General features: G+C 41.7%; 1 protein-coding gene across 27 annotated transcripts in view; it reads left to right on the forward strand.

The window, feature by feature from the left end:
* The window catches only part of FNBP1 (formin binding protein 1), a 98,561-nt gene that overhangs the window by 68,128 nt on the left and 12,423 nt on the right, over nt 1–18,010 (forward strand). For 6 of the 27 annotated variants that reach the window (XM_088065961.1, XM_088065962.1, XM_088065964.1 and 3 more), the window contains 5 exons: nt 1,614–1,760; nt 4,938–5,135; nt 6,511–6,693; nt 11,584–11,670; nt 14,779–14,793. In XM_088065961.1, coding sequence (XP_087922087.1) covers nt 1,614–1,760; nt 4,938–5,135; nt 6,511–6,693; nt 11,584–11,670; nt 14,779–14,793 — 630 coding nt within the window. The remainder of the gene's footprint in view (nt 1–1,613; nt 1,761–4,937; nt 5,136–6,510; nt 6,694–11,583; nt 11,671–14,778; nt 14,794–18,010) is intronic. The other 21 variants (XM_088065967.1, XM_014256274.2, XM_088065970.1 and 18 more) reach the window with 10 other exon arrangements.

Raw genomic sequence — 18,010 nt, forward strand, 5'->3', positions numbered from 1 at the left:
GATGATTTTTTTTGGTCATTCTTAGCAAATTTTACATTCAGTCTGCCACCCTGAGAGGTAGTAGCATAAATTATCTCTTTTCCTTAAATTAGATATAAAGGGATCAATAATACATAAGGAAGGTGATGTTGAAGTGTCGTGCCAGATGAGGACAGCCTTTGGAATCCTCACAATCTTTCTCTGTTCAGCTCCTCTGTCTGTGCAGCTGGGGATGAAAGGGAGCATCACTGGCATTGCTGGGGCAGGAGGCAGCTGGGCATTGTTGCATCTGTAAAGTCCAGTAGCCCTTTATAACCTGTGTTCAAATTAGGCTGCACAGATGTTTAAATGTGAACCACAGTAGTTCTACAGCAGTGAATCCAAAGGGTTTTAAGCAAGCTTGTGTCTAAGGGTGCCTAAGGACAGGCTGCAGAGGAAGAATAAAAAAAAGCCATCAGATTCATTCTGAGTGAAGGTCTGAGTTTGTGCTTGAGTGAATGAATTGAGGTTAATGTAGTAGAACAGAACTTCTAAATGACTGTTCCATTGTAATGGGTCATGAGCATCAGAAGTGGAAAATACAACATTTTCAAAGGAGGACATGTCACATGCTTGTCATCAGATGAGAAGTAGCTGATATTTGCGTGGCAAACACGCACTTTCTTACCCACTGCTAAAACTTGTGAGCTAAATGGACACCTCCTCTTTTGCCTCATGGTATTTCAAACCAATGCCTTGAGATAAACTGGAATCAAGCAAATACTGGAGCTGCTGAGCACTCTGATGTAGGTGAGCATGTTAAAGTCCTGCAGATGTGCCCTCTTCCCTCAGTGCACCAGTGAACTCTCCAGGGTTTTCTTTTAGATGTTGAAATAAGTTGTTTTGTAAAGAATTGATGTTGCTTGTGGATCAGCCAAGGCAAAGGGGATTTTTAAGTTGACTGCTCCTGGAGTCCAGTGTGAAACAGGCTGCTTCTGTATCTGGCTGTAGTTTGTCATAGTAGAATTATGCCACATTCAGTTTCCCTCTGTGGTAAAGGAGAGGCCCCTGGAAGAGGTGCTGGAGATCCTGGAACAGAATCCACTGAGCAATGAGGAGCTGTGGTGTGAACAGCATGTGATGTTTGTATTGTACATGAATATATCAATATATGATGCATTGTAAACAAAACATGATGTACAGGACTCCCTAAACACCAAAAATTACCTTCTAGGGAAAAGAAAGGGAGACATCAAGATCTTTGTTTCCTTACATTCTACAGTGGAATGAAAATAAGATTGTTCTGAACAAGCACAGAAAATGAAGGAATTTGTTGCAGAAATTCTTTTAAAAGCCTTAGGAACCATCCTTACAAAAGTCTAAAGCTAGGGTTTGACAAATCAGCATTTTTTAACATAAAAAGTTAATTGAAAAATTTCCAGTAATAGTAAAAGAGCTTACTTTTAGAATGACCTTTTGATGTTTGAGGGAACAGCAACACTTGGTGCCTTCCTGAGAGCAGCTGTCCTAGTTTGTTCTTAAAAATACATTTAATCCCTAAGTTTTAAAGTAGTTGATGTAAGCTGGAGAGGAAAATTGGGTGAAACTGTGAAGTTAATCTTGATGTTTGACCTGAATGAAATGTAATATTTTAGAAAATACAAGAGATGGAGGAAAGAAGAATCGTGAGGATAGGTGAATCCATGAAAACCTTTGCAGAAGTCGACCGCCAAGTGATCCCTATCATTGGGAAGTGCCTGGATGAGATAACAAAAGCTGCAGAATCAGTGGATCACAAGAATGTAAGTGTTGCATTGTTGGTTGTCATATTTAGTATTGGTCTCAGATTTATGGAGACTGAAATCCTGGGTCCAGGCTTAGCAGAAGAGCTTTGCAGTCATGGAACGAAACCAAAGAACAGCTTCTTGTCCCAAGCTGCTTTGTCTGAGACAGGATGTGCTCAGATTATTTTCCAAATCTACTAACATTCAGAAATGCCTTTCCTGCAATACTTTTTAATTTTTTTGGGTTTTTTGACTAAGGAATATTGTCTTGTTTCATTAGGATAATTCCTTTTTGAAATATTGTAATTTAAAAGTGGACATCAGCATGTGATGTTGGACATAAGTTCAAATACTTAGAAACCACCTTTAAAATAATTGGTGATTATGTCTCATAGTCAGAAAACTAAATGTTTCAGAAATGTCTTAATTCCAGTTAGCTTTATAATAACGAAAATCTTTAAAGTATTGGCTACATGAACTTCTGAAAAATCTTTCTGTAAAATATTTCTTTGCAGGCTTGAGGTTTGCTGGCAATCTGTAAATGAGAAAATTTGATTTCTGAACATCATTTTTCTTCACAGGATGCAAATAAACCTCTCTGATTAAAAGGCTGGAAAAGATTTTGGTTGAGCTTCCTGATGTGCAGTGACCACAAGGGCAAATGTGTTTTCTGTTTTGTTTGCAGAATGATCTGCTCCCTTCCTACCTGAAGGCTCTGTTCTTCCAGCCTTTCTCATGGATTACATTATTGCTTCAAACACTGACAGCCTGTGTCTTGCTGACTGTTTAAATTTCCCATATGTGCTCTTCACTGGAATCTTCTCTGAGCTGTTCTGTGCCCAGAGCCATGAACTGGCAGCAAAAGCCCAAGGCTGAAATTTTGAAATTAATCCTTTACTCTCTGTTCAGCAATTGCTCTCACAGAGAGCAGCATAGGAAACTCAGGAATCTGAAAACCACTCTCTGAGAGGGAAAAGGGGGAATTGAGGCAGCGATTCCTGTGTTAGAGCAACATACCCTGCTTGAGGTACAGCCTTTGGTGCTGCATGGTGAAATCATGGTGGGGAGATTCATATCTCAGCCTACACTCTGCCAGAGTCTTCTGAGCAAAATACACATGAAACTTAAGCTGGGTGTTTGAATCAGGGTGAATTTTATATTCTCTTCCTCACAAATAAGTCCATGATGGCTCATACACAAGTGTGACATTGGAAAACGATGACTTTGAGCACTGATAGCTGAATTTACCAGGATTTCCTGTGAGCACTGTGCTGACAAAAATGTATTTAGCCAAAATAGTTAGATCTGAGCAGCTACAAAGGGTTTAGTGTGTTCTCTCTGGAAACATGTTTATAAAGAGTTCTTTTTCCTTAAATATCATCAAGGATTTTTTCATCTCTGGAGCAGTAATTTCTAACTATGTTGATTATAATGACAGTGCTGGATTAGTTACTAAACGTGCAACTGTGTAAATAGGATTGCTTTATGCCCTCACTGCACTGCATAGAATTCCTGTTAATGCCAATACAAACTGCCTGGACTTAGCAGGGAATACTGGTTCACTTTTACTGTGTTTTTAAGGCAGTTTTAAATATGTTTTTTTTCCATTTCCCCTTTTGAACCACTTGAACAACACAAAGGTCACGTGGCAAATGTGAGCTGTGGTGACTGCCAGGTGAACCTGTGCAGAACCTGATTCAGAGGGCTCCAGCAGCAGATAAAATTAATTTGTTATGGGCTTGGAGTTCCTGTTATGACATTATCTCTGTGATATATGGGGCATGCTGGTTAATTTTAGTTCCATTGTAGTGGAATGATGTTTTGAATAAATGGAAGGAACACTGTAAAATTCATAGAGGAAAAAGTGAAAAGCTCCATGCATAGGATAAAATACCAGTGGAGTATTTAATGTAACAGTGTCATCTCTTACAGAATGGTTTGGGTGGGAAGGGACCTCGCAGTTCCACCCCCTGCCATGGATAGGGATACATTCCACCACTCTTTTCCACGCTTCTCTAATCCTTCTTCATCTTACTTTCATGTCTGTCATTAATGAAGAGTATTGTTCTACTTCACTAAAACTCAGGTAGGAATTTCATGGTGCCACCTGATAGATTGAGGATCTTAAACCCATGTGGATCTTCACAATCCCATGAAGACTTTTGCAAAGCTTTTCCTGTATGTGTTTTGCTCAATGGAGCCTGGCCTCTGGATATGTTTATACCCCAGCAGATTTCTCCTGAACAGCATTTTACCCACAGCCATTCACAGAACCTGTGAAATACCCTCAAAGCAACAAGTTCTTTTTATGTAACAGATCAGTGATACTTTTCCCTAGAGAATAACAAGATATTTGTGTGCCAAGGCACAGTGTCTCTAGTGATCTTGGAATGCAGCTGTTAGAGTATAACATAATCTCTTCCCAAGAAAACAAGTAGATAAGAAGTCTATTAGGATCTGTTTTTCTTGAGTCCATTAGATTTAAATGCATTTGGCAAGCTGAGGTCTGAATTTGATCTTATGTATAATTAATTTTGTTTGTAGTCTTGGGTAGGAAAAATGCTATGGATTGGTTTGGCTTTGATTTGTTGTTTTTTTTTTTCTTTTTCCTGTCCAAAACAAAAAAGCAAAGCCATTGTACAGTCTACAGCCAGTCTGTGGTTGACTTAGATCCCTCTTAGCAGTGCCAAAAGGGAATGTGGCTTCAGTGGCTCCCACACCAGGGCATGGGGCTGCTGATGTGACCTTGGACTGCTCAGATGTTGGGTAAAGCTCATGAAACATTTACAGCCATTTACTGTCACTAAATTCACAACCAACTTGTTGACTGGTGGCAGTGATCACACAAGAGCTCCCTTTTATAGGAGTATTTATTGGGATTTTCCTCTGATTCGTTAACAGCTGTATTCCCAGCAAATCTGTACCTTAAATCTTTGTTATGAGTCACTCACTGAAGTGTGATTTGCTTTTCCAGTCAGTAAAGTTAATGAGCTCTTACCCCTTTTCAGCAGAAGGTGGAGAGTCTTGTATTGACCCTGGGCTCTGGAAGGGTGTTCATTCCCAGGAATGAGCCTGGTCACTCTCAGGGTTGGTCCCACATTGACAAACTTTCTTGTTCTGCCTTAATGTGCTACCAATTTGATGTCAAGCCTCACCTGAGATGTTTACACTTGTGTTGGATCTGTCCTATTGCAGGATTCCCAGATGGTAATAGAAGCCTTTAAATCAGGGTTCGAGCCTCCGGGAGATGTTGACTTTGAGGATTTCACACAGCCCATGAAGAGGACAGTGTCTGAATCCAGCCTTTCCAACTCCAGAGGGGATGGGAAGTCAGAGCCCAAGTTCGGTAGCAAATCCAAGGGCAAGTTATGGCCATTCATCAAGAAAAATAAGGTACTGATTTGCAAACTTGACCGTGGTGCTAGTATGTGTTTTGTCAATAACCTGTGTCTTGTCTAGTAATCTTGGCAAGTTTAGTTTTTTAAAGAGAATTTTAGATTCAGAAAGTTAATAATTTATGTCTTAATATGGTGCTTTGTTGTAGTCTTTGGTTACTTAAGTTTCTTTATAACTTTAATTTATATTTTCTTGTATAATTTCATTAATTATGTTGCAGTTTTTAAATTAATTTAACTTAAGTTGTCACGTCTCTGCCATGGTCCATTTCTGTTCCTAACTCAGAAAAGGAGTTGTTAACCACTTACCTAGTACCATGTGTGCCAAACTAACATTGTTACCTGTGGGAAGCTTCAATGTGGCATTACTGTTTTGACACTCCTCAAACTCTCCTTGGCTTTCCATTTGCGTTGTCTTTCCAGTCTGTGCACTGGGGTCAGCAGGTGGGTGGCTGGGAGCAGGGAATTGCTGGGATCACTCTGAAGCACCACTAATGGAGCGTAACTAACTGAGCAGTTGACTGTTTAAAGGGCCATATTAACTTATGTACCCATTAAACCTTTTTCATTCCACTGTCATACTTTACACCATAATGCATGGCAGCATTTATCTGGGGTTACCAGGACATGTCAGGGGGACTGGACTCAATCAGGTTTCAGTAACACTGATGGAAGCCCAGAATAGCTTTGGTTTTTTGACCTCACTCTTGCTCTGACCCTTTCCCAAACCTCTTAAATTCGAGATCTAAAAATCCCCCTGTTCACAAGGGATCATTCCTGTAGTGCTGGTGTGAGAGAGGACTCGCTGTCTGGTGCTTACATCAGTGTAGCCAGAATAAAAACACAACCAGGACTAACTCCTGAACAAATTCATAGAATGATCTGTACAAGTGAAGTGTGATGCACATTGCTGAGGTATGATTTGGAAGCAGGAAGGAATGTGGTTTGTTGTTTTCCAGATAATAGAAACGCTACTGGGCACTAAGGTACCTCCCTTATCTGATCCATTTAAATTCAGGTATTTGAAAGCTCTATCCATATGCATTGTTCCGAGCTGTCCACAGAGCAGAACAGGGCAAAATATGGGGATAGTGCTGCATGGAAGAGTCTGCATGAGCTTCCTTCAAAATACTTTTGTGTTACTCTTCTGTTGCATCACTTACTAATACTTTCATTTATCACAAATCTTCATTTAACACGACTCTTTTAAGTACTGCTTTCTCCCCTCTTTTGAACCATGGCCTTTAATATTTAATTATTTAATTGGTTTTTTCTCTGGATTTCAAATATTGGTTTTGATGCTTATTTTCGTTTTGTGTTTTATCTTTTTATTTTGGTTTTTATTCTGTCACTTCTCCATCTCTTATACGTAGCTTATGTCCCTTTTAACATCCCCCCATCAGCCCCCTCCTCCTCCCCCTGCCTCTGCCTCACCCTCTGCTGTTCCCAACGGCCCCCAGTCTCCCAAGCAGCAAAAGGAACCCCTCTCCCATCGCTTCAACGAGTTCATGACCTCCAAACCCAAAATCCACTGCTTCAGGAGCCTAAAGCGCGGGGTAAGTTCTCCTCTGGATACCTCTCTCTCTCTCTCTCTCTTCCTTTTCTTTCTTGCGCTTTTATTGCACGTTCTGTTATGTAAAAACTTTTGTTTTGTGAACGGTTCCATTGTGTTTTATCATAACATGCAGACAAATCCAAGGGTTCCCAACCTATAAAGCCATTTGTAGTCAAAACCCCCACAATGAAACCACAAAAAGTTGCTGTTGGAAATTACCCTCTTGGGGGAGGAGGGGTTGGACAAAATACAGAAGGAGGAGCTGAACATTCAGTAATACTCATGTAAGAAGTCAAAGTCTTTAGTTTTTTGCTAGCAGGGTGAATTCAGCTCAATGTCTGTGTCAGAAGGAGAAGAGTAAATTAGGAGGGGTTCTAGGAGATAATAGTTGTGATTTCAGTTGGTAAAAATTCAGTCTGGAAAGATGTGATGTTGTCACTGGAGCAGTGGGAGCTTCTGTTCCAGTCACCGGGCCTCAGCTCATGGTTCAGTGTCAGTCTGTTCAGTAACTGAGTCTTGCCACAAGAAACTGGTGAGATGAGAAAGATGTACTGATTCTGGGTGGTAACAAAGTCTTTCCATGGTCTATGTGTGCTTTAAGGCAGGGCTGCCAGCTCAGGGGAGACCAGGACACAATTCTCAGCGCCATGATGCATAGTTCAAAATTATTTTCTGTGTGCAAAAGCTTTACTGATGCAGAATGCAAGCTCCAAATGACAGAGGAGAGGTTCTGAGGGAACAGGATTTGGGATTCCCCTGCCAGCAGCTGCACTGCAGTGTGTTAGTGCTGGTTTAAGCACTGTATGGTGGAAAGATGCTGAAGGCCTCCATGGCTGATTTGGGGATTCGCCTGTGTCACACTGGACCAGCACTCTGTGACACATCAACACTGTTCCAAGCTCGGTGTCCCTGTCACCTTTGCTGCTGATAAAGAAGGAAATATGGCCTGAGGTTTTCCAGGTCAACTGCTGTTCCTGTTGCTGACAGCAGCTGTGGTTATAGTCATAAACCAATGTTGAAGTGTTTGAGTGGAATTAAATCCTCTCATTGGTGGTCTTCATAAGCAGTAAATAAAATGTCAGGTTCCTGAGATTAAATTTGCCATTTTTCAAACAAAAATAAAACTTTATCTTCCCAGAAACTCATACATTACATGGTTCTACTGAACATTTGCTGGCACAGCACGGCTTTGCCACCTAGGTGAAAGTCCTTAGAATTATTTTCTCTTGGATAAATTACAGGAAGGAGACAAAACTGTTCAGTATTTTATGTTTTTTAGAGCAGACAGTAACAGTGAGGAAGTGACTACTTAAAAAAGCCCAAATTCTGCTCCAGGCACTCATTTAGGACTGAGGACTGGAGCTGTATAAAAGCAGGGATGATTTCCATGGGGAACTTCAGTGGCTGGTTACAAAGAACTGAGAGCAGTGCTGTAAACAATGCACTGTCTCATCTGGTTACAGACAGAACAGTTAAAAATAAATGTTTTAAACAGTTTCAATTCTTTGCTAGGAAACAGCCACTTAATGGGACACTCAGAACACAAAAAATCCCATTTCTTCCCATCCCTGTTTCACTGGGGAAGTGGGAAGATTCTAAACTGTCCAAAGGCAGGTTCTGTACGTGTCTCTCCTTTCCTCAGTTGCAATTTGACTCAGAGTATCTTCTCAGTGGTTTTTCCAGATGGAGACAGACTTTCAGTTCTGCTTGTGCAGCAGCAGAGCTGAGGATGTGCTGGGTGGTGGCACTGCTCCAGGGGTGGCAAGTGGAGCCCTCGTTGTCCTGGCAGTGCTGGGTCGCTCAGGGATGCAGGCACTGCTGGAGGTCAGGGGTGTGTTGCAGTCTAATGCTCCATGGTGGCATTCAGAGAACAGAAGGTTGAAAATAGTGCTGAGTATTTCTTATTGACTTAAAAATACTGGTTTGTAGTTCCATGGGCACTTCACCAGTTTGTATTTTGAATGTACTCTTTGGCTGATTGCTTGGCCATATAAGCAATTATAACTAATTGATTTTAAGAGTTGCTGAAGGAAGGCCATTATTTTATGTATTAGCAATCTAAGAAATCCAAGCACACCTTAAGAATTCTGCATGCCTTATTTTTTTAAGTGCTTTGTGTGAAAGGCAAAGTAATGAGAACAATGTCCTACAGTTTTCTCTGGAATCCCTCTAATTTCTGCTGACACATTCATTGAGAGTGTGTGAGGATGGGCTATTGCTAAATCTTCATTAAAACCTTTCATTGTGTTCTTTTGCTATTTAATTTCCTTCCCCTGTCAGCTACCAGGATGTTTGTGTGTAAATACTTTTCCTGCCTGACTCATCCTGAGGATTTGGAGTCCAGTGTTCAGATAATCATCTCTTATCCCAGAGGGATGAATTCAGGCCCCATGGATCATCCAGAGATATGGAGGAGGAGGAGGAGAGGCTGCAAACCTTTGGCAGCTTGCTCTGTCTCATTTAAAAATTCACATTTTTATAGGTCCTTGGTGATTTTACAAATGGTCAGACTAAGAGATCATCAAAGTGCCATATGACCTTCAAAAATAAAATCATTCTAACCATGCAAAAGGAAAATAAAGAACCACCCACAAATCATTTTAATTTATCAGGTGAAAAATGAATGGCGTTTCTTTCAGTTGATATGACTCCTGTTATATTAGGTACAGCTAGACAATACTGTTAATTCTGCTTTAATCTTATTAAGTTTAGTATGGTTTCCTTTATTCAGTGCTTTTCCATTCCCTTGTAAAATCCAAAACCATCTCAGTTTTACTCAGGAGCATGAGCATTAATGTCAGGGATCCTGGATGGTGATGTTCCCAGAGGAATGAGTGGGATGTAGGGTGGAACTCTCCTCTGCACAGAAGAATGTTTGATCTGTACATCAGGGAAACAGATTTTTGGAAGGTCATGCAAGGACCAGCAGGGTAGCACAGTGTAACAGGAGTTTGGACTCTGGATCATTTAATTTTCTTTGAATTGTCTCTGCACTGCTGGGTTTGTTCCTTGGCAGAATTCCACTCCAGACACCTTCAGTGAAGGTGCCCACAAGGCTCTTTAAGTCTTATTTTAGAGTATTCAGCCAAATTGCCAAGCAGGTGCTTACTGGATTTCTTGATAACCTTTGAGCTCTCAAATCCTACAAAGCCAGTGGAAAAAGTTTGCTTCAGAAAAAAGGGGATCACACTCCTTTTTCACACTGTCTTAAAGAATAAGGAAAAGTAACTATCTGATATGAACAAGTCCTGAGACCATTGCAGGATAAATTCCAGCATCAGGAATCGCACATTGTAATTGATCCTTGAAACATAACACATGAATGGATTCCCATACAACTCCTCCATGAAATCTGTGAGATCAGAACATGTCTGGAGAGGGAGTGTGTTTTAGTAATTTCCTTTCAAAATTTTGGTTTAGCATCTTAGGTTGCATTTGGCAAAATCACTGGTGACTGTTAAAACAAATTATATAATTAGCTATGATATGTCTTGCGCTCAGTCTGGTTTTAATTTTGCTTCCAAACCAAAAATGCAGTGAATCTTGTTTTCATGGAAGGAAACAGACGCCTGAACAATTCACAACAGATGCAAGGTTAATGTGGAGGCACCAATACCAGTACCATTGGTCACTGCCAATATGAAATCCTAGTCTGTTTAAACAAAATTAAAAAAAAAATTAAACATTTAGCTGCTGACTCTTGTCAGTGTCTATGGTTTTCTGATCACATTTTTGTATTTTTCCTCCAAGCTGTTTTCTTCTAACCCCAGCAACAGAAATGTCCATTATAGAGAATACCATAAAACTGTTAGAAAACTTATTATGGATCAGAACTAAGAAAAACTATCATATATTGTTTTGTGGGTGTTTTTTCTAATAGATGCTTTAAAAGACACTATAAAATTAGTGTAGCACTTCAAATCAACTTCATCTCTTTAGGGAAGTTAAAGCCAGAAGAGCACAAAGAATGAGGAACCAGTTACATAACTTATAATTTCATTTATGCTTGCTCTGCTTTTTCTAATTCCATTTTGAGGACAAAGGAAACTTGGTATTCTGCCGGTTGGTACTAATTTTGTGTTTTATTTTAGTTTTATTGCTGCAGCTGCAGTAACATCAGCACCTTTTTTTAAAAGAGCAATCCTCCAAACTAACAACATCCAGGGGTAGAACTTACACCTTTGAATGACTCTGTGTGCCGGTGTGGACTTGGCTTTCCTTTCCTCCCTCTCCCCAGAGCCTGGGAAGTGTCTGAGCAGGGAGGATGGTTTGGGAGCTGGGGCAGACATTACTGCCAGTATCCAAGTTCCATAAAGCACATGGAGGAAATTTTGTGGTTTCCTTTCTAGTGGAAGTTGTTGACTTCATTACAATGTGATTTTATTTCCATTGCACCCGTTGCTGTTGTCCCTCCCTGCCCGTCTCCTCTGACAACTCTGTGCACTCCTGTCCGACACCCAGCTCTGACTCTGCCCCACTGATCAGTAATTTGTTGCTCTGTGAGCATGCAGAGACAGCAAGAAAACCACCCCCTCTCCATCCTGCTCTGTTCTCTGCCCTGGGAACACTTGATGTTCTAATGTAAGTGTCTCTCTCTGTGCCAAGACTGGGACTTTTTGGTGGGTGGGGTCATTAAATCCATGGCTTGTTTTAGCACCGAGAGAGATGTTTTCTGACCTTGGTATTTAAAGAAGCATTAAAAAATATCATGTTTTCTGATATCTCTGAGCATGCTGGACTCTTAATATCCACCTGGCTCCTAGGAAGTTCCCACTGCACCTCGAGGGTAGTTAAACACCAAGCTGTCTTTTGCTGTAGAAGCAGTGAACACAGAGGTGCCGCGCTCATCCTCGGTGTAACCAATGTGTGTTTTCTCTTGCTGACTCACCAGCAGACACAGTCTTTGTATATTCACAAAGAACTCATGAAGAGGACTTTAGGGACACCCACGTGTGCCGTTGAGGCTAGGGAATATGTTGTAAGTCTGAGTATGGTGTGATCAGCCCATACCGTTGCTACACAGTCGCTAACCCCACTTACAACGCCGGCCCGAGTGTGCTGTGGGAATGTGCTTTGTCAAAGAGCCAAGGAAAATTTGGTGGGAGGCAAGTGGCAGCTCATGGTGTGATGTGCAGGAAAGATAATGTCTGCTAGTCCTGGAAATGCTGAAATTGGCACTGTTAAAGTAGCTGGACCTGTGAAATCCAAAGTTTTGTAAACAGGTTCTGCACATTTATTTTAAATTATTTAATGAACGCAGTCTTGAGCATCACGAGCCCTGATGGACAGGAATTCTGTGCCTTGGTTGTGGAGCACTCTCTAGAGCCTTTGGAAACTTCTATGAGCTGTCTATAATGATGATAGTTCATGGAATCAAAAGGCATGTGACCTTTAAATCTGCTACTTGGACAAAGCAGAGTATGGGGAGATTTTTACAGGGCCACTAAAAAAAAAAGAAAAGTTACCTCTTGGTTGTATATATGAAAGTCCAGTGATTTATTTGAACCCTGTTTTCTGTAAGTGAGGTTAGTGGCCGTGACTGTCCAATAACACATGGACCTGCTGGCTCTCATGCTCTCTCATGTGTTATTGAAGCTTGTGGCTCTTAGACTCTTCATTTTTTCCCTGCAAGACTGAGCTAGGCTTGGTTTAAATTGACAGCTTGAAACACATTTGCTCATTTCAAGGAAATGTAACTTATTTGATCATTTGGGTGGAAAATGCCTTTGTTCTCCCAGGAGCTGTGAGCAAGTTTCTAACTGTGAAAACCCAATAGAATGGGCAAAAGTAGTTATGTAGTGTTTAATGCAGATTTATTTTCAATCTGCTTATATTTGTTTATAGAAACTGAATCACTGTCATGTAAAATTACCAATAAATTTCAGAAATGGAAAACTGTGAATATGACTTATTTCAGCATTTCATTGTTTCCAGCCTATGAACTGCTTTATTTATACTGGTTATAACAATCCCTGATGTACTATTTGGAAATGCTATTAATAAGTTCTCTATTCTTGTCATACTTAACAGCAAAAGAATTGGGCATACAGTGTCTGTAATCCCTTTCAAATTTGCTGAATTTGCAGCAAAAGAATAGCCTTGATGCAGATGATTCTCCGCAGTATTTAGTGCCTTTAGAGTGAGTAGTGTTTAGCCACTAGCGCATGTAGCATACATTTGTGCCTTTTTAGAGTGCTTCATAGGTAAATATTTATTCTGCACCATGAGTCTTGTCTGTAGCTATGTACAAGAATCTCAATTTGTGCTGATCATGTCTATGCTAAAGTTCACAGGAGTGCTAAAGCAATGATGCAAACACAAGCTGCCTATGCTGAATTTCTTCAGACCATTCTTTCTCCTTCTATGATTACTCTCTCCAATGGATTGGTTTTGTTTGCTTTATTTTTTTAATGGCCTCTCCAGCTCAGAGGGTGAATTTCTTCATGGCACTGTGATGATTGTCATGTATTTGTTCCCTAATGGACTGGACTGCAGAGGGAAGTGTCACTGCTGCCTTATCACTGAATGATCAGTTCAGATGCAGCATTCCATTATTATTTCAAGACCATTTATTTTCCTTGAATGGCTGGCATGTGTTGCTGTACAAATCCTGGTAATTAATGGGAATTATTATTTTAGGAAAAAAAAAAGTGTATTTCTTAAATCAGCCACCCACAAGAGATGTGGAGCCTTTATTTTAAATCCAATCCTAATGAACTGTGTTTTTGCTAAAAATGGAGCATCTGTTTGAGAACACCATTGCCAGGAGCTGTTGGTAGTGGCAGAGAACTCGAATGGAAAGAGGTTCCCAAATCTGGCAGCACAAATCCTTGCCTGGAGAGAGGCATTTCCCAGTTTTTACCTTTCAGCTGCTGTTAACATGGAGAGTGTGCTTTTATGCACCTCAAGTTTGTTGTGTTGTTGGAGCATTTCACAACTGTCCTGAGAGCTGGCAGGGCAGCTCAGTGCCTGCTGCAGGAGGAGGAGGATGCTGGGTGGAGTTTGGATTCTCCTTTTCTATCTGCCTTTAGATCTCGAGCTGCAGCTCACTTGTGCTTGGCACAGAACCGAGCACTGTTAGTCCCACTATCTCTTGGAAATCCTTCTGAGCTGCAGCTGTTTTGTCATTTTGCAATGCTGGAAGAGGCTTTGGGAATTTTGCTGGTTGTGTGCCCAGGCACAGTTGTTCACCTGGGAGTTCCTGGGGCACATGCCCAGAGCTGTGTGTGCAGGTGAGGCAGGGCAGAGATGCAGCTCCATGGGCACACTCTGCTTTCCCAGAGTAACTAAATGATAATGTTTGGGCTCTGTCCCAGGAAATGTGGTAACTTCTGAAGAATTAGATCATGTATATCATATAAAGAGTTTGAATAATGTCTTACCATGCTGTCATAGAACCAATATGATGTCAAGAGAATAGATATTTTTTTCCTCCTTCTTGGACCTGACCTTGTCTGGCTATGGCCAAAGTACGTTTGAGTCTGAGTATTTGTTTGTGAATTGTTCAGGAATGTGAAATGGCTTTCTGTGCCTGCCTGGGCAGCACTCTGCAGTCCACAGGGACAGTCCAGGGGTGTTGTCCTTTGGCTGTAGCCAGAGAACCAGGCATTCCCTGGAGATCCCATGGTGCTGGGGTGCTGTTGGAGCCATTTCTCACCTCTCCACTGAGATTTGGCTCACGGGTTACCCCCCAAAGCCCTTCCATGAAGAGGCTGATGCATTTCAGCATGTTTTTGATCTAAAGTGATGCCCATACATTTGCAAGCTGTGAGTTTTCTCCACCTCAGTGATGTTGCTGTGATGAGAACTCCCAGTGTTGTTGTAGTCAGTCAGTCCAGGGCCAATTCCACCTGTGCCCAGGTCCAGCACTTCCCATTCCTGTTTCTGGCCAGGTTGTGGCAGCTGCCCAAGCCCATCTTGTGAACTTTTGCACAGATCTGTTAGTGTGACCCATTTTGCCTTCCAACAGCAAGAGGATTGTGTCATTTTATTGTAACATCAGTCTGAAAAAGTTCCTCTTCTACTGATGCACTGTTGTTTTTTCTCTCTCTCCCCCCACCCTGTATCTCTCCAATTTTACATGAAGCTTTCTCTCAAGCTGGTAAGCACATTTACAGCATGCCTGTCCTGTGTTTTAATCACAATTTCCTGTGTGTGTTTTAATGTGCACTGTGCCACATGTGACATGACACTGAAATTAACTGTTAAATTTGTTTCTTCTTTGTGTTTGCTTTTTTTGACATTTATCAGATAAATCTGAATACACAGGTCTGGAGTCTAATAGAGGTGATCAGAATTCAGTCTTCTAATAAGCTGCTAAAAAATTAACTCTAATATATAGTTTAGTTTTCACTTTTATAATCTAGGGCTATGAAAATGTAGAAAAACAGTATCAAGTAATTCTGCTACTGTATAAGCATACATTAAAAGAAGGGGGTAAAAATTAATATAAAGGTCTCTGCACTTGCTGGACTTTTTCCAGAGAGCCATGCATGTCTTTCTGTGTAAAGTAGCTGCAAAGTTTGCTTTCCATGTACAGTATTACTGGAAATTTGCGTCATTATCACCTACATTTTACAGCCCTATGTAGTCCTTCAGAATAACCAATAATGACATTAATTAAAGTTCTGTAAACCTTAACCAACAAGGTTAACTCAATCTGATTTGAATTTCCAAATTGAGAGATATGTATGTGTGTGAATCCTAAATTCCATCTCGGATGCAGCTGGGAAGGTTGCTTGATCTATGGTAAGGTAAAGATGTTACTGAGGTGGAAAGGGAAGGGATGAACAGACCTGGTGTCACCCCAGAACACCTGGGAAAGCAAATTATGTGCTGAAGTCCTGGCACAAGGTATTGTTTTGCTTGAGACACTGCACACTATGGCCCTGACAGCTTGTCCACATTCCTCTGGCCCTGGAGAGCCCCTCAGCAGGAAAATGTGCCTGGTTTGCTGCCCCACCTTGTGCAAACACACAAGAGCCAAGCTGGTGATGGCATTTGGGGACTTCAAAGGATCCACAGGAGCACCTAAACTGTGTCAGCTTCCAAGCTCTGTTATTCCTCACTGGTTTGTGCCTTTGGGTGCTCTTTTCCTTCCCTGAGAGGGTGGGGAGGTCCTGGCTCAGGTTGCCCAGAGAAGCTGTGGCTGCCCCATCCCTGGAAATGTCCAAGGCCAGACTGGACGGGACTTGGAGCAATCTGGGATCATGGAAGGTGTCCCTGCCTGTGGCAGGGGGTTGGAACAAGATGAGCTTTAAGATCCCCTCCAACACAAACCATTCAGTGATTCTACATGTATCTTGTGCTTGGATACATCATTGTGGGCCACCAGAGCTGCCTGGAGCAACCCTGGCAGTTTTGGGTCCTGCTGCTGCTCTGGTGGCACAGTGACTTTCTTGGGCTCCTTTAGCAAGGTTGCTTCTCAGCAAAGAGCTGTGGTAGGTCTGAGGAATGATGGGAGTGGAATGATGGAATACTTGCAAACCTTCTTTTGGCTGTTGCCAAAAGCCACTGTCCAGGGAGCTCAATGCATTTGTACTGGATTTCCACTAGTTTTCTTGGTCACAGTGCTAGTGTGCTGTGGAGCTGAGTCAAGCCTTTGCATGTAGGAATAAATCCTCCAAAAATGGCTGGCACAGCCTTTCCCTGGGAATTGCAGAAACTGGAAAGATGTGCAGGGAGGGCTGGGACCCATTTTCACCTCAGATGGAGAAAAGCAGCTTTTTGTAATCTCCTCTTGGATCCTCACTATGCAAGAGCCAAAACTGGGCCTGAAAAAGCTCATGCTCTCCTCACATGTAGCTTCAGCTGAGAAACTAGTCCTAACACAGCCTCTGTTTTCACAGTCCTTCATCTTGGGACAATTTGAATCCTAAATCTCATTACGTTTCTGCAAGGAGACCTTGTGAGCAGCACATCAGAAATAGCACAGCTTTCCCCTCACCTCACTGCTGCAGCATTTCTAAAAACCTAGGCAATGTCCATGATCTGAGAGATAGCCCAGGTGTGCTTGTGCTTGAGACCATGAAATGTGCCCAGTGTGTGCAAAAACTGCTCCTTGACTCTCCTTTTTGGAGCAGGGGCTTCAGCTTCTGATAGGAAATTCCTGAGCACAGACTAAATTTGGAGTGAGGTCACCTGCCAGCCTTGGCTCTGCAGCTCTATGCAACACCCCTGCTTTGGGCTGAAGCACTGGATTTAGTCCAGCTTCGAACTCTTGAATAAAGTTGAAGAATCAAAAATAAGATACCAAAAAGATGCTTTTCCAAATTTCACTCTATCTGTTGCATTCTACTAACGTACAGCTGGGGATATTTTTAAGCCTGTTTCCTCTGCTTAGAAGTTAGGAGGATGTCAGAATATGTTATCTAGACTTTCCCGTAACTGCTTGCTTGTTTACAGAGCTGCCTCCAGATGCTTTGCCTTAAAAAGATGTGTGTGGCTTTAGTGTAGATTATCCATAAAATAGATTGAATCACTCTCATGTCTGTTGTGATGTGGGAGTTGCTGTCAAGCAAAATCTAAACATTAAAGAATAAATTAAAGTAGATCTCTCCTCTACCAGGCACATCAAGTAATGTAAGCACTGGTAGGACTCCGTGTGGGTGAAGTTTCAGAATCAGCATAACTTTCTTAGTCAAGAAGTCTTCAAAGTCTTCTTCAAATCTTAAATTTACTTTCTCATTGTCTCACAAATGGAATTTTTAGTGTATTATTGCACAGATGATCAAAGCTTCACTAGAAGCACATGCCATCTTTGACTGACAATCATCATGACAATGACATCAGCAATTTCCTCAGGCCTGCTCTGTGACTTTGGAATGGCCAGTCCAGAGGAGAAGGTGACCCGTGAGTGGTTTTCCTCCAGCCCTCTGACACCCCCAGACTTTAAACAGCTGTTCTGCAGCTGCAGAAGAAAGACACAGTGTCCCAGCACATTCAGGACAGAGCCAAGGGTCTAAAGAGCAGTTTTTGTGGCAGTGTCTCATCTAAATCACTCTCCTCTGGGAGAAATTTGGTGTTTTAGCAAGGCTGATGGCCCAGCCCTGCTCACAGGCTCTCAGTAAACTGATGGACCACTGAACTTGGTTACTCAGCTTTGTGTTTTTACCCTTCTTCCTCCAAATTCTCCCTTAGAAATGGGACAGGGAATGAGCAAAAGCTGAAACAAGCAAAACCTGCCCAAATTCAAGCTTATGCACAAGAACCTCACTCCCTTATGGTGCAACTAATCAGTATTGATATGTGTTCAGTATAGCCCACCCAATCTGCCTCCATTGCCTTCTGGCAAGACAAAAATAGGTGTTACTGTGAAG

Source organism: Pseudopodoces humilis, chromosome 22, assembly GCF_049639895.1.
Source record: "Pseudopodoces humilis isolate 2021_Gansu_Grassland_sample_001 chromosome 22, ASM4963989v1, whole genome shotgun sequence".
Taxonomy (NCBI): Eukaryota; Metazoa; Chordata; class Aves; order Passeriformes; family Paridae; genus Pseudopodoces; species Pseudopodoces humilis.